The sequence below is a fragment of the Molossus molossus genome, unplaced genomic scaffold (genome assembly GCF_014108415.1).
Source record: "Molossus molossus isolate mMolMol1 unplaced genomic scaffold, mMolMol1.p scaffold_m16_p_22, whole genome shotgun sequence".
In the NCBI taxonomy this organism is placed as follows: Eukaryota; Metazoa; Chordata; class Mammalia; order Chiroptera; family Molossidae; genus Molossus; species Molossus molossus.
Window position 1 is genome coordinate 33,009,203 of NW_023425358.1, and position 17,470 is coordinate 33,026,672.

The window sequence follows — 17,470 nt, forward strand, 5'->3', positions numbered from 1 at the left end:
GTCAATGATCCACACCAGCCAGGTCTGCCTACATTTTGTTTTTCTTTCTTTTTTTTTTTTTATCCTCACCCAAGGACATTTTTTCATTTTTTGTTCAGATAGAGCAGGAGGGGGAGAGAGGAAGAGAGAGACAGAGAAAGAAACATTGACGTGGAAGGTACACATCGAGTGGCTGCCACCCGCAGAACCCAACCAAGGCCGGGGACAAACTGCAACCAAGGTACATGCCCTTAGTGGGAACCGAACCCGGATCACTCTGGACCGCAGGCCAATGCTCTACCCGCTGAGCCAAACTGGCCAGGGCCTGCCTATATTTTCTTATACAACTTTTATGGTTTCACAACTTACGTTTAAATGTTTTATCCATTTTGAGTTTATTCTTGTGTATGATGTAAGTCGATGGTCTAGTTTCATTGTTTTGCATGTACCTGTCCAATTTTCCCAACTCCATCTACTGAAGAAATTATTTTTACTCCATTGTATGCTCTTACCTCCTTTGTCAAATATTGATTGACCATATTGGCCTGGGTCGATTTCTGGGGTATCTGTTCTGTTTCATTGGTCTTACTTGCCTGTTCTTATGCCAGTACCAGGCTGTTTTGATTACAGTGGCTTTGTAGTGTAGTTTGATATTCGATTTTGTGATTCCCTCCAATCTTGGTCTTCTTTCTCAAGTTTGCTGTAGCTGTTCAGAGTCATTTTTGGTTCCATATCAATTTCTGGTATTTCTGTTCTAGATCTGTGAAATATGCCATTGGTATTTTAATAGGGATTGTGTTGACTCTATAGATAACTTTGGGTAGTGTGGACATTTTAATGATGTTAATTCTTCCAATCCATGAACACGATATATGCTTCCACATGTTTCTATCTTCCTTCATTTCATTTTTCAATGTCCCACAGTTTTCTAAGTACAGGTCTTTTACCTCCTTGGTTATGTTTATTTCCAGGCATTTCATTTTTTTGTTGCTATGGTAACTGGGATTTTTTTAGTTTCTATTTCTGAGAGTTCATTATTGCTGTATAAAAATGCAAGTGATTTCCAGATGTTACTTTTGTATCCTGCTACTTTCCCAAATTTATTTATTCAATCTGGCAGTGTTTTGGTGGAGTCTTTAGGGTGTTCTATGTACAATATCATGTCATCTGCAAATAATGACAGTTTTACTTCCTTTCGTCCAATTTGGATGTCTTTTATTTTTTCTTGTTGTGTGATTGCTGTGGCCAGGACTTTCAGTACTGCGTCGAATAAAAGTGGTTAAAGCAGACATCCCCATCTTGTTCCTGATGCATTAAGGGAAATGCTTTTAGTTGTTGCCCATTGAGTATGATGTTTGCTGTAGGTGTGTCAGCCTTTGTTATGTTGAGGTGTGGATTCCTCTATTCCCACACTGCTGAGAGTTTTTATCATAAATGGGTGCTGGGTTTTGTTGAATGCTTTTTCTGCATCTATTGATATGATCATATGATTTTTATCCTTCATTTTGTTTATGTGCTGTATCACATTTATTGACGTGCAAATATTGTACCATCCTATTGTCCTCATAATACATCCCACTTGGTCTTGGTGTATGGTCATTTTAATGTATTGCTGGATCCGCTTTGCTGATATTTTGTTGAGGATTTTAACATCTATGTTCATCAGAGATATTGGCCTGTAGTTTCCTTCTTTGTAGTGCCTTTATCTGGTTTTGGAATTAGGATAATGCTGGCCTCGTAAAAAGAGCTTGGCAGTCTTCCCTCCTCTTGAATTTTTTGGAATAGTTTGAGGAAGATAGGTGTAAATTCGTCTTTGAATGTTTGGTAAAACTCACCTGTGAAGCCATCTGGTCCAGGGCTTTTGTTGGCTGGGAGTGTTTAAATGACTGCTTTAGCCCTGGCCAGTTTGGCTCAGTGGTTAGAGCGTCGGCCCGCGGACCAGTGAGTCGCAGGTTCGATTCCAGTCAAGGGCATGTACCTCAGTTGCAGTTCGTCCCCGGCCCTGATCAGGTTGTACGGAAGGCAACGAGTTGATGTGGCTCTATCGCATCAATGTTTCTCTCTGTCTCTCTCTCTCCCTCCCTCCCACTCTATCTGATAATAAGTGAAAAATATCCTCAGGTGAGGAATAAATAAATTACTACTTAATTTCATTAGTTGTTATCGGTCTGCTCAGGTTTTCTGATTCTTCCAAATTGAGTTTTGGCAGATTGTATGTTTCTAGGAATCGGTCCATTTTGCCCTCCATCTCCGGACTGCTTTCGCTGGGTCCCGTAGATTTTGGGTTGTAGTGTGACCATTTTTGTTTGTTTCCAGGAGGATTGGATTTCTGCCTTAATCTCGTTGGCAATTCATTTATTGTTTAATAACTATAATAATAATAAGAAGAAGAAATTAATGATATTTAGTGCCCATGTATTTGAATGTTTTTTAGTTTTTCAATTGTAGTTGATACCTACTTTCATGCCATTGTGATCTGAGAAGATGCTTGATATGATTTCAGTCTGCTTGAATTTGTTAAGACTTATTTTGTGTCCTAATATGTGGTCTCTCTTTGAGAATGATGCACGTGCACTTGAGAAGGATGTGTATTCATCCGCTTTGGGATGAAATGTTCCGTAAAGAGCAATTATGATATTTTAAATATGTTTACACTGATATTTTGAGAGAGAGGAAGGGAGAGAGAGATAGAAACATCGATGAGAGAGAACATCAATTGGCCACCTCCTGCATGCCCCCCACTGGGGTTGGGCCCAAGCTGGGCTTGTGCCCTGACCGGCCACCTCTTGGTGCATGGGTTGATGCTCAACCACTGAGCCACACCAGCCAGGCTGTAAATATCAATTAAATTCATATGATCTAGTGTGTTGTTTAAAGTGGCTATTTCCTTGTTGACATTTTGAATGGAAAATCTATCCAGTGATGTCAGTGGGGTGCTAAAGTCCCCTGCTGTGACGGTATTGCTATGGATCACTTGACTTAGCTTTCAGAAGGATCACTGTGCCTGCTGAGTGGAAAAGAGGCTATTGTGGGAGCCAGCGTGGAAGCAGAGAGACCCTTTAAAGACTTTTGCAGTTGTCTACGAGGGAGTTGACAGTGACTTGCAGTGCATTGGAGAGTTGGTGGTGGTGATCAGAGATCACATTGTGGATATATGGGCAAGGTAGAGTCAAGAGAATCTGTGGATGGACTTGATTTGTAGCGTACAACTCTTCTAGAAACACTTTCTTCTCTTGGCTTTCAGGACAACACTGTCTCAGTGGTACTCCAACCACACCGGCCACTCTGTCTTTCACTTCTTTCCTGAATCCTTCTCATCCTGTCAACATCTACACATGGAGTGCCCATGAGCTAAGTCCTCACCCCATCCTGGGATCAGTTCCCTTCCCTAACTATACTCGCTCCCTAGGCGGTGTCACCTGTTCTCATGGCTTGGAATATCATCTATACGCTGACAACTCTCAAATATAGATCTCTAGCTGATTTCTCTCCTATTCCCAGACTCAGTCATCTTGCTGCCTAGCTGAAGAGCCAACTTGGGTGTTTAATAGGCATCTCAAACTGAACATGTCCAACATCTGCTCTTTCCACATGCATCCCCATCTAAGTAAATGGCAAGTCTATTTGTGCAGTTGCTCAGGGTAAAGCTACTGGAGAGACATTCTTCTTTGCTGCCTTTCTCTTACACTTCACATCGCTCCATCAGCAAACCCTTTTAGCTTGAACTCACCATATCCCCAGATAGGCCTCTTCTCACCACCAGCGCTTCAACCACTGTCCTAACAGCTTCCAGAACATAGCTTGGCACACTCAGGAGCTCTCTGCTTCTGCAGCTGCCCATCGCTCTGCCCCTGCCTGGTCCTTATTCACATAGCAGATGGAGTGATCCTTCGATCCTTCTCAGCTCAGGTCACTCCAAACCTACTTGAGGAAGGTTTGTAATTTTTAAAACTTTTGGTGGACGAGAGACTCTGCCTTGTTTACTATTACTTCCGTCGTACTAGAACATTTCCCAGGTACAGACTCAGTAGCGATGGCATGGAGGGAGGGAGGGAGGGAGGGAGGGAGGGAGGGAGGGAGGGAGGGAGGGAGGGAGGGAGGGAAGGGAGGGAAGGAACGGCAACATTTATCATTTCCTTAGTACACCCAGACTTCTGTAAACAACATCAAGCTTAGACAGCAAGGCCTGGAATGTGCAAGACCTGTCCTGTTTGCAGTTAAGGATTAAGAATATGGTCAGAAGAGGGAGAAAGCTAGAATCCTTGATTTTCTTTCCCAAAAGCATGATTGCTTTTAATGCCAGGATGGTCTTGCGTGGGGCTCTGAGGAGAAGAATAAAACCCTACCAATCTTACCCATACCTGGGCCCAGGCAGTGGTTGCCACGTTAACCAAATCTTGCTCCTTGTCCCCCGGAGATGTACAATTTAGTAGAGGAAATAGAATATGTTTGCAAATGACCATACGGTAGGTCCGAATGCCATAGGTATAAAGGAAATTCAGTGTTGTGACTTTAATGTGGATAAATCTTATCATCGCCGAACAACATATGATTAATAACATCTTACACCAATCATCGCATTTGATTTCAGATCTTCTCAGCTTTTATTTGAGTTCCCAGTATATGCCAGGCACTGCACTAGAGACAGCACACAGGTTATCCAATTTAATCTCTCATCCACTTTATGAGAGGCATCCCTTGTGTGGCCGTCTTGCTGAGGAGGAAACCCAGGCCCGAGGAAGTGAAGTTCCATGTTTGAGACCAGTCAGCCAGAAAGTAAGGCTTGGGCCTTAGGGACATGAATATGAAAGTCATGTCAATCAGAAGAAAGGTGCCTTTCTTCTTTTAAAAATGGTTCCTTTTTGCTCTCAGGAAATTCTTCCTGATTGGATTTTTAGGTTGGGATAGCACAAGACTTCAAGCTTACACCGCAGTCTTGCTCTTAGCATCCAAGGAGAAGAAAAGAGCTCTCAGTGTTTGGGAGGGGTGCTCTTGTTCTCCTTGGGCTTGAGTTGCTTTGTGAAACACCAGTATGTTTACAGTGGTTAGAAAAACAGCTAACATGACGAGAGAGGAATAACAATTATATCTGTCCAGGAAAAATCCATGAATAAACCTAACTGGTTCTTTTTTAGGCATCTTATTTTTTTCTCTGTACCGACGGCCGACTCTCTAACCGCTGAGCCAAACCGGCCAGGGCTATTTTTTTAAATGTAAATACTTCAGAGTAGACTCTGAATAGTTGGGGGATTTGAAGTACTGATATCATTTTGCTGCACTGTTTGTTTCCCTGTGAAGAGACTCCTGTCTGTGAGCTTTTGTTATGTGAAAACCCATCCGTTACCTGAAAGTTGGATCCATTCTCATTTTCTAGAAATCATCACCCGATGATGTGTTTTCATTGATTTGAGAGAGACAGAGAAACATCAGTGCGAGAGAAACATTGATTTGTTGTCTCCCATACATGCCCCAACTAGGGATTAAACGCACAATTTAGGTATGTGCCCTGACTGGACATTGAACCTTCAACTTTTTGTGTTTGGGACGATGCTACAATCTATTGAGCCACCCAGCCACGGCTCATTCTCATTTTTAAAAGCAAAGGATTAGACTGACATCCCTCAGAAGAGGGAGTGTGGGGGGGGGGGGAGAGGGAAGAGATAAACCACAGAACTTATATGCATGTACGCATGACCAATGGACATGGACAACTAAGCCGGGGACGGGGCGGGGGTGGGGTGGGGAGGGGGGTGCCAATGGGGTAAAAAAGGTAAAATATCTGTAACAAAAAAATAAATAAATAATTTAAAAAATTAAATAAAATCAATAAAGAAAAAACATTTTAAAGAAAAAAATAAAAATAAAAAAATGAAAGCAAAGGATTCATTGCTTACCTTTGCTTTATTTAGCATATTTGTATGTATCTCTCTAGTTTTACAATGATCTAATTTTCCACGGAACTAAAAAGGATGACTTGAGTGGATAAGGGTCGGTGGAGTGCACGAGGGAGATCGTTTTCTCCTGTTCCCTGGAACTGACACTTTAATTTCGATTTTTCGTGTGAAATTGCCTTTACTGTCACCCAGCTCACGATTCTTAGGTGACTGACAATGCACTACTATGAGAAATGTTGTAGTCTCAGAGCTTATTCCCTTTTCATTTCCTACAAGGTTTCTTCCCATTTCTCCACTAATGCATGAGTGCCTCCAGAATGTGGGATTCTGAAAACATGTTCCATGAATAAACCAACACATTTCTCACTCTCAAAGTACCAATTGGAAATTTCACTTAATGGCAACGATGCTTACACACTCCCTGTTCTATAGAAAACAACCACTTGATGGTCTGTTTTACTCTGAGTACTGCTCCCCCTCCCCCCACAGGTTCTCTCCCTAAGTAGCCTCAAAGAGAAACCATGTTTCATTCAATAGAGTATAGAAGGTGTGCTGGAGCAGTTTCAAGAGCCTCACTGGAGCTGTGAAAGTTGAACTAGACAGGCATATGGAAGAGTAAGGTCATTCAGTGGAAACAAGACTATGATCATGAGCCTAGAGTCAGAATTGGCCATGGTATATAATGAGGACAGAGGTTCTCCCTATTAGACATACTGATATTAGGCAATGCTCGTTTTCAAAAGTCATAGGAGACAACGGTTGAAAAGGATAGGACCACCATTGTCACAGTATTTTAATGCCACTCCAAGTTTATACTGTCTACTCTAGATAATGCGGGGCGCAATAGAAGTTCCTGGACTCCAGACTGTGGGGACGAAATCAGTGTCTGGTGTATCTTAGTAAGGACGTTAAAGAGTCCAGTTAGATTATAGCAATGGAACAGGCATGAGGTTGCAAACACATGAGGTCAGTCTGATGTTCTCTCTCTCTCTCTTTTAAATCCTCACTGAGCACATTTTTTTTTTTTTCTATTTATTTTCAGATAGATTGGGAGGGACGGAGGGAGAGGGAGAGAAACATCGATGTGAAAGACACACATCTACTGGTTGCCTCCTGTGCGACCCCAACCAGGGCTGGGGACCGAACTGTAACCGAGGTATGTGCCCTTGACCAGAATTGAACCCGCAACTCATTGGTCTGCGGGCCGACACTCCAACCACTGAGCCAAATCGGCCAGGGCTGATGTTCTCTTTTTAAATAATTGAAAAAATGTTTAACTGTGAGAAGAGCCAACATGGCTTTATTGTTCACAAATTGATTCAAGAACCTCATATCCTCATATATTTCATGGTAGCATAACCTCATGCAAGACGTTCCATAATTTTATTAAATAACAAAAGTGACATTGGATCTTTTTAAAATAAATCTTCCATAGTTAAAAATATATATATAAAACTTTATGTCCAGAAGCAAGGAGAGTATTCATATTAAAGAATCAGCATTTTGCAAACATTCTTGGCAGAAGGCTGTTCTTCCTTTTGTGTAAACATGTCAGTAAGCATATTTGCTCAATGGACACCTGAATTCCATCTAAAATTAAGATTATAAACAGAAGAAGTTTTTAAAAATGTAAATTAGAAAACAAAGTTTGCAACCTTATAATGTAAAACTTTAGCAGAATTGCATTCTATCCTAAGGTTGGCTATGGTTAAATCCTTCACTTAGTCAACATTTACTGAGCACTTACAGTCAGCTGGGCCCTCAGAGTTGAACAAGATACAAACTCGCCACTCCATGATGTCAGAATGTAATAGGGAAAAAGACAAACTTTCACTGATAATGAAACCACAATGTGGTAGGTTCATTATAGAGAGCAGCATTCATTTGAAGGCTTTTGTTTCATTAGAGTCATTGAGGAAAAGTCCATGTTCTGGGCAAGTAAGAACATATATTGTCTTTTTGGTCACTTTTTTTTTTTAACTGAAGTAGAAGGCTCATGAGGCCATAGAAAATGTATATTCAGTCATATTTGGAATGGGATGCAGGTTCCACCCCTTCCTTACTAGCTCTAGAGCAAAACTCTTGTCTTTGTTTCCTCATGAACAAGAATAATATGGTCTAGCCCTGTCACGTTTGGCTAAGTGGTTAGAGCGTCAGCCCGTGGATTGAAGGGTTGTGGGTTTGATTCCCATCAAGGGCATATACCTGGGTTTTGAGTTCTATCCTCGGCCCCGGCCAGGTTGTGTAAGAGGCAACCAATTGATGTGTCTCTCTCACATCAATGTATCTCTCTCTTTCTCCCCCCTCTCCCTTCCACTCTATCTAAAACATAAATGGAAAAGGATCCTTGGGTGAAGATTAATAAAACAAACGAACAAAAAAAAGACACACGGTCTAATAGGGTGAATGGGAGGATTAAATTAAAACAATGAACACAACGTGTTTAGAATAGTGTCTTGCACAGAATTGATAATGTTGTTACTTTTCATGCATTGTACTGTCCTTACAGACAATTAACTACCCTCCAATGCTCTCTCTGTCCCTTTGGATTGTCAGTCAATAACACATTAACTTAAGAATTGATAAATAAATAAAGTAGAAAAAAAGGAAAAATGAATACTTCCAACTAAACTCAGCACTGGACAAGTTTGCTTCTTGCCTAGGTTGTTCACTCTCTCCCTTGTACTTAGACACAGGGTGATCATTACTACCCTGGACCAGACACAGCCCTTTCTAGAGAGTCCCAAATCTAAAGGAGACCTAGTTTACAGACCACAGAAAGCCTAAAATAAGGCCTATCTGAAAACTGTTATTTAATTTTTAATTTAAAATCTTTTTATTTCACGAATAGACTTCACCAGTTAAATTAGAATAGCAAATCAAATAAACAACCTTCCTAATATATTGTGCAGTTGTAATTGGGATGAAAACACCTGGGACAGATATATGTCAAACAAATTAGATGGAAGATGGCATTCTCTGAAAAATGGGTGACTCGAAAATTAGCCCTAGTAAGACAAGACATTGATAGGAATGATTCATGAGAAAAGTTTATTTAAATGGTTTCATAAAATCTAAAAATAGAAAAAATGTAGTAAAATGCTTTATAAATGATGTCACATATATAAATTACTCAAGTAAAGACAGGAAAACCCCTCCTCCTGCATGAGGACGTTTCTGCACACTTGAGAGCCCAGCAGAGCCGCCGCACTCTCAGCACCCGCTCCGCGTCTCCTCCTCCGGGCCTCCTTCCCACCACGCGTGTCAAGCGTTTGCTCTATTAGACTTCTTCCTATCACACTCATCTTCTGCTTCTGATTTTTCCTCTCTTACACCTTCTTCTCCTCCTTGTACAACTGCTTCTCCAGTTTCATCTAGGGCCTCTTGTGAGCACTGTGAAAAATCCTTTCCCTCCCAAGGCTGGCACCAATAATTAGACATAAAAACATGGTTAAAAGAAGCCAGAGGTTTTGCTTTCATATCTGTTCTTACCACCTTTGCCAAATTTACCATGATCAACACTATGACTTTTCCTTTCATCTCCACTTGGATTTTCATCATCTATTGTGCCAGGAGAACCACTGTCCACACTACCCCTATTTCCTGAGTTCTCCTCTCCTCTCCTCTCCTCTCCTCTCCTCTCCTCTCCTCTCCTCTCCTCCCCTCTCCTCTCCTCCCCTCCTCCCTCTCCTCCCCTCTCCTCCCCTCTCCTCCCCTCTCCTCCCCTCTCCTCCCCTCTCCTCCCCTCTCCTCCCCTCTCCTCCCCTCTCCTCCCCTCTCCTCCCCTCTCCTCCCCTCTCCTCCCCTCTCCTCCCCTCTCCTCCCTCTCTCCCCTCTCCCCTCTCCCCTCTCCCCCTCTCCCCCTCTCTCCCTGTCTTCTACTCTCTCTAAAAATCAACGGGAAAAGATCCTTAGGTGAGGATTAACAACAACAACAACAAAAAAAAAAAACCTCATACAACTCAAAAACAAGAAAAAGTTTAATTCGCCCTGGCCTGTTTGGCTCAGCGGTTGGAGCATCAGCCTGCAAACCAGAGAGTCCCAGGTTTGGTTCCCGCTAGGGGCATGTACCAAAAATAAATAAATAAATAAATAAATAAATAAATAAATAAATAAATACAAGAAAAAGTTTAATTAAAAAATGGGCACAGGCAGAGTCATAGAAGTAGGGTAAAGACTGACAATCCTCATAAGAGGGGAAGGGAGGAAGGGATAAACCACAGAACTTATATTCATGTATGCGTAACCAATGGGCATAGACAACAAAGCTGGGATGGGGTGGGGGGAGATGGGAGGAGGGTGTCAATGGAGGAAAAAGGAGAAACATTGTAACAAAAATAAATTAATAAAAATAAATAAATAAATAAATGGGCAGAGGATTTGAATAGACATTCTTCCAGAGAAGATATATAGATGGTCAAGAGGTACGTGAAAAGGTGCTCAACATCACTAACCATCAGGGAAGTGCAAATCAAAACCTCACACCTGTTACAATGGCTGTTATCAGAAGGACCAAAAATAAGTGTTGGTGAGGATGTGGAGAAAAGGAAACCCTTGTGCACTGTTGTTAGGAATGTAAATTGGTATAGGCGTTATGGGAAAACAGTACGGAGGTTTCTCAAAAAATTAAAAATAGAACTACCAAATGATCCAGCATTTCTACTCCTGGGTATTTATCCAAAGGAAACAAGAACAGTAACTCAAGCCCTGGCCAGTTTGGCACAGCGGTAGAGCATCGGCCTGTGGACCAGTGTGTTCCGGGTTCAATTTCGGCTAAGGGCACGCGTACCTTGATTGCAGTTTGTCCCCAGCCCTGGTCGGGGTCATGCGGGAGGCAACCAGTGGATGTGTCCCTCCTCACAATGATGTTTCTCTCTCTCCCTTACTCTCCCTCTCTCACTACCTAAAGATAAGTAGAAAAATATCCTCAGGTGAGGCTTAAAAAAATAATAAATAAATAAACTTATTTAAAAAAACAAAACAATAACTCAAAAAGATACCTGCACCTGCCCTGGCCATTTTGGCTCAGTGGTTAGAACATCAGCCCATGGACCAGAGAGTCCTGGGTTCGGTTCCCCAAAGGGTACATACCTCGGTTGCAGTTTGTGCCACCCTAGTTGGGGTCATGTGGTTGGCATCCACTCAATGTGTCTCTCTCACATCAATATTTCTCTCTCTCTCCCTCCCACTCTATGTGAAGATAAATGCAAAAATGTCCTCAGGTGAGGATTTAAAAAGAAAAAGAGCCCTGGCCGGTTTGGCTGAGCGGTTAGAGCATCGGCCTGCGGTCTGGAGAGATCTGGGTTCGGTTCCCGCTAAGGGCACGTACCTCAGTTACAGTTTGTCCCCGGCCCTGGTTGGGTCGTGTGGGTGGCAACCACTCGATGTGTCCCTTTCACGTCGATGTTTCTCTTCCTCCTACTCTATCTGAACAAAATATTGGAAAATGTCCTCAGGTGAGGATTAAAAAAAAAAAGATCCCTGCACTCGATGTTCATTGCAGCGTTATTTATAATAGCCAAGACATGGAAGTAACGTAGGTGTTCATCAATAGATGAATAGATAAAGAAAATGATACACACATACACTCAATGAATTATATACACACACACACACGTACACACACACACACGTCTATATGTCTATATATACAATGGACTATATTTAGGCATAGAAAAGAAGGACCTCTTGCCATTTGCCACAATATGGATGGACCTTGAGGGCATTGTACTAAGTAAAATAAGTTACACGGAGAAAGACAAATACCATATAATCTCACTCGTATGTAGAATCTAAAATAAACAAAAGAATGAACTCACAGACAACAAATTAGTGGTTGCTTGAGGTGGGGGAAATGGGTGAATGTAGTCAGAAGGTACCAACCTCCAGTTATAAAATAAATAAATCCTGCGATATAATGTACATTATAGCAACCATAGTTAGTAATATTATGTGTTTGAAAGTTGCTAAGAGAATAGATCTTAAAAGCTCTCATCATAAGAAAAAAATTGTAAACAAGAAATTTGTAACTGTGTGGTAGTGGGTGTTAACTAGACTTATTGTGATCATTCACAGTATATACAAATATGGATCATTATATTATATACCTAAAACTAATATGTTATATGTCCATTTTATCTCAATAAAAATAAAAAGAGTCCTGGCTGGTTTGGCTCAGCAGTTAGAGCGTCAGCCCGTGGACCAGAGTTTTCCAGGTTCAGTTTCCGCTAAGGGCACGTACCTCGCTTGCAGTTTTTCCCAGGCCCCGGGTGGGGTTATGTGGGTGGCAACCACTCGATGTGTCTCTCACATTGATGTTTCTCTCTCTCTCTTTCTCCCTCTCTCCCTCCCACTCTATCTCAAGATAAATTAAAAACAAAAAAGAAGAAGAAGAAGAAGAATAGTAAAAATAAAAAAAGAGCAAGCTTAAAAAATGAACTTTGGACATACCAAACATAAATTTTTATCAAACTAATATTATGCTTCATCTTCATTGTAGGCATGATTACATCCAGGCGAGGTTATGATGACTTGATCTGGGTTTTCAGTAACTTAATTATTTTTTTAAAATTTTCTCTTTCACTGGGCCCCAGAGAATGGAATCAGATTCCATGCTGTGAGGATATTCCCAAAAGCATTTCTGTAGAAACAATCAAGGATGTCAGATCAGGTCAAAGGAGAGAGATGACCTATCCAAGTTCCCCAGAAGAGCATGTCACATCCCTGGACTCCAGGAACATTAATATTGGCAACATCCAAATGTGTTCTTTTCCACATTGTAATTTCCCCCAAATATGGATAAAAATCTAGAGCCTGGACTTGGCTGTGCTTTGAGGAACTAGGGGAAGGGCCTGGTTCTTTGCTGGCCTGAGGCAACACAGAAAGGACAATAACTACCAGGGAAGACAGGTAAAGGGTAACAATAAATCACCATCGGAGTTTTAGGGGGTGCAGCTGACTGGTCACAAATGACTACCAACAGATTATTAGAATGTGTCAGCATTTTTAAGAATCCCCCAAATGTAATGGGGGAGGAATCAGGTGAAATGATACACTTCCTAGAGATAGTCACACACAAGGCAGAATGAACTATTGTCACTTGAGCTTTTTAGGGAAGTGTTGACCATTGAACAGGGAGATTTAACAGAGTGAGTTACATCTGGTCACTCCTGCCCACATTAAAACTGGCCCCTCCCTTACTACAGTCTATGTTAACGAGGTTCACCCTTCAATTGCTAGAGTTTGAGGTCTTATAACCTTTTTATTACTTACTTGACTTTTTATAAATATTTAGCATTATTGCATCTGAGCAAGATTTTGATTGTGCTAGAGAGTGGCGAGAAGCATCCAGCCCAGGGAAATGATCTGGCACTGTATTTTAAGGCTAGCTCTAGTTAAATCCTTCACTTGGTAAACATTTATTAAACATCTACAATGTGTTGGGCCCACTGTACTGAATTAGATAGCAACCAGCCACTCCATGCTATCAGCATGTAATAGGAGAAAAGACATTCTTAACAGTAATAACTACACAAGTTGAAGATTCGTAATGGTGGTCAATTAAGGGCACATTGTCTTCCTCATCACTTTTTACTAAAGGAAAAGACTCATAAGGTAGAGGAGACTGTAGATTGAGTCATGCCTCTGGAGATGTGTAGGTTCTACGACTTACTAGAATTTTCTTTGGTCTGTTTCCTCATGTACACAATGGAGGTTTCATAAATCAGTTGGGGGGATTAAATTAAGAGAATGAATGTAAAGTGTTTAACAAAGTTCCTGGCACATAATGAATAATGTTACTATTATACCTGCTTTGTGCTCTCTTAACAGAGAAGTATCTACAGCCTCCAAAGCTCTGCTACCTATATCTGGAGAGGTTCCTTCTGATATCAGTCAACAAGTTCGTAATTTCAATAAATAAATAAAAGAAAAATAGAAAAGACAAAATTTTAGTTTCATATATGTACTAAGCACTGTGAAAGGGCCTCTGTACTGTTATAAAATTAGTATAAATTTAGTTTTCTAACCTTGGCTGATACTAATGAAACATGAGATAGCTGGATGACTGGAATTCATCCCAGGAAGACTAGTAAAGAGGAAGGACTATGAAAACTTCTCCAAAATAAAAATCTTTTAGGTAAAAAGGGAGTACGGCTATAGGAGGGGCCTAGAAATACTGGAAGTAATAACCTGAATATGCATAAATCACGTTACACGTCTGTCAGCTTTGAAAAGTGAATGACTTCAACACTGGCCTCTCGACCCTGGGGCAGTCAGGGTCTTCCACTTTATCAGTTATAGTCCCTCCCACAGAGTCCAGAACAAAACGGACTCAGTAACTACACCACATGGAATCTGAAGAGATGTTTAATCACAATAGGGTTTTATTTTTGTATTTAAAAACTCATTTCTTAATATACATTTATATTAAGAACAATTAGAACAATCGGTCACATAAACAACTGCCCTCACGTAATAGGTAGTTGCTACTTGAAATAAAAACCCAGGTGACAGTAATAAATGCAGGCACATAAAATAGTATATATCAAACAGCTTGGATGAAAGATGGCCTGTCCTGAAAAAGTGTGTGGTGATTGCAAAAACTGGCCTGAGACAAGAAGACATTGATGTTAGAAGATGCATGTGAAGAATTCAAATGAAATGTGTAAAAACAAGGGTAGTAAAATATTTACTATTTTAAATAAATAAAACCTTAATTACTAAAATGAATAATGAAAGTGAGAGTATCCCTCTTCCCCAGTTAGTGTATTTTTGTAGACTGGATAATCCTAGTCAGAGCCATGGAGCTATCGATTCCCACTTCACCTTTGTGTCACTGAACCTCTACTTCCTGTTCAGTGCGTGAGGTGTTTCATATATTTGACTTTCTCCCACTACTTCTTTTATTCCTCTGGTTCTTCTTCTTCTTCCTCTTCTTCCTCCTCCTCTTCTTCCTCTTCCTCCTCTTCCTCCTCCTCCTCCTCCTCCTCCTCCTCTTCCTCTTCTTCCTCTTCTTCTTCTGCTTCTTTTTCCTCTTCCATTGCCTCTTTTGCAGCCTCTTCTGCAGCCTCTTCTTGTGCACTTTTACAAACAATGCACATAATAGTCAAAACTGCTAACATTATGAAAAGAAGTATTAAGAATGCTAAGATCAGTCTGTGGAAATCCCGTTCATCTTTCATAGGCATGCTAGTGCTGTGACTTCCACCTCCAGTTGGCGCTTCTTCACCAGGGGGACCACTGTCCACACTACCGCCCTCACCAGGGTTTTTGCAGTCTGGGGGTGCATAGCCACGATTACAATGGCAGTGCTTTTTATCGTTGCAAAATCCTTTCCCATTACACATTTTCTGTGGATCACAGTCATTTTGGAGAACATCATCATCAATGCAGGAGTTCTCCTTACAGAGTTTCTTTGGGGCACAAGCTGTGCCATACTGCACATCTTCAGAAGAAGAGGTAGCACCAGTGTTTAGGGAATTCATGCTCCAGCAGAACCCACCTTGATAAGGAATCTGGATCACTGAATAACTGCTTTTGAGCTTTGGTACTAATTTAATATTTGTACATATAATTTTTCCACACATCACATTCTCAGAATCACACTTAGTATATTGTGAGCCACCTTTATTGGAATGGCCACAGTTTCCAAACGGGTTTCCTTTGCTGTTAATCAGCTCATAACAAACGTGTGGAGCAGACTGTGAAAGTTCCCCAAAAGTTTCACTGCACTGATCATTAGGGTTCCTGCACACACCGTTTATACAGTAAAATGAGTCACATAGCGTACCGTCTTGCTTGTATCTATTTTCGGGACAATTTTCAGAGGTACCATTACAATACTCTGGGAGGTCACACTCTCCCTTAGACTGACGACATGTGGCACCTTCTGGTTGAAATTCGCAGGTATAGGAACAACAAAGTCCATCACTACATACTGCATTAGGCTTCAAAGTACAATTAAAGAAACAGCATGGGCTATTATCACAAGCAGCACCACAGTCACACTGCTCATTATCACCAATAACACCATCACCACATTTGTTAGCCCTACGCAAGCGGTCTATGTGCTGAGGGTTGTTAAACAGGCAGGCCCCTCTGTGCTCCTGGAGGAACTGGTAGTAGTAGTCAGAGCTGCAGTTGCTGAAGCCACTTTCTTTAGTGATGTTTTCATACATGAGGCAGAGGTGTTTACCTTTACAAATACAGGCCGAGTGGTCGTGCGGAATACCCAAGTTGTGGCCAAGCTCGTGGACCATGAGCGCTGCAAACAGGAGGACATCTTCATGATGGAAGGATTCGACAGCTGCTGCAAAACCACTTGAACAGGCACCATTGAGAAATGCCTGCCCCATACCCCGTTCAGGATGCTGTCCAACAATCATGTGGGCAACATCATGCTTCACACGATGGAGGAGCTTCTCTTGTCTCCAGCTATTGAAATTCCTGAGTGTAACTTGCAGGTCCCCTGGGACTTCTATGAGGTCCCCCTCGGTCCAAATCTCCATTCCAGCCAGCACCACCTCTGTGTTGATTTCCCTAGTGAAGCTGTTGGCCAGGGCAATGATGTCCATTACTCCGTGGACCGTCTCATTGACGTTACTGCCCCACATTTGGAACCGCTGCTTGTTGACCACGACAAACATCTCCACGTACTTGGTGTGTGACTGCAAGTAGGACAGCACCTGTAGGCCGCGAGGCTTCCTGCTCCCTTGTTGCCGGCTGGTGGACACCACTTGGCTGTCTTGGGAAGTGACATTGCAGGAGACTTGAGCTTGATGTGCCATGGTGTACAACACATGTTCAAACCGTTCTGAAGAGTCTATGGGTTTGATGCCGTAGGAGATTCCGTCCTTGATCAGGATGCCCCTGAGGCCTGAACAGGTGTTGACAGAAACAAAAGAACCCGGGACTCCTTCTATGTAGCCTTCATAGTGACAGTCATGTGAGATTAAGGGTATTTCTTGTCCCAGGATGCCATCGTGGTAGCTGAAGACTGGAAAGTTATTGATAAAATAGTCTCTCTTCACCTTCAGGTGGATCAGCTGTTTCTGGCCCTGCATAAATATCACGTAAGATGCCTTTTCCACTGGCTCTTCCCTTCCCTCAACTGTCAGAGCCTTGGGGATGACTATTTCAAAGGAAGAGTAATGTGCTGAACCCAGGTCACAGTACAAGCTTGGCAGTAAACTCAGTACCAGCATCAGTGTGATCCCCAACCTGACACATGAAGATCCTGGCACCAGTGCCAGCCTCAAGCCCTTCATCTGGGGAGCCCAAGTCTGAAGCACTCCACTAGTCTTATACATACCCATGTGGTTCTTCTGTAGAGAAGACAAGGAGGAGGCAGAGTCCCTCACAGAGGTGGCCACTGACATCCCCTAGTTGATCAGTGGCTGATGCAGGGCCTATGACCTATGTCCATCAGCAGCAGTGATCCTTGACACCCAGACCCTTAGTCACAGGTATTAGCTCCAGATGTATGCTGGGTGCATAAAGGTACCTACTGCGTACTTCCAAGAGCAACTGCCTACCTATGGCTTTGTCCTTTCTAGTCTGTCTGATCTCTCTGTTATCCTTCAGATAGTTTTTTTCTG

At 41.9% G+C, this 17,470-nt stretch overlaps 1 protein-coding gene across 1 annotated transcript; it reads right to left on the reverse strand.

Annotated features, from left to right (window-relative positions):
• Positions 1–14,776: 14,776 nt before the first annotated feature.
• On the reverse strand, positions 14,777–17,251 carry LOC118640396 (disintegrin and metalloproteinase domain-containing protein 1a-like). The gene has a single exon (XM_036277298.1). The coding sequence runs from the start codon at positions 17,249–17,251 to the stop codon at positions 14,777–14,779; it is 2,475 nt and encodes an 824-aa protein (XP_036133191.1).
• Between the last annotated feature and the right edge of the window lie 219 nt (positions 17,252–17,470).

Bases quoted from the DNA above. Each gene is read 5' to 3' on its own strand.
- LOC118640396 (XM_036277298.1), bottom strand. From the start codon at position 17,251: ATGTCAGTGGCCACCTCTGTGAGGGACTCTGCCTCCTCCTTGTCTTCT.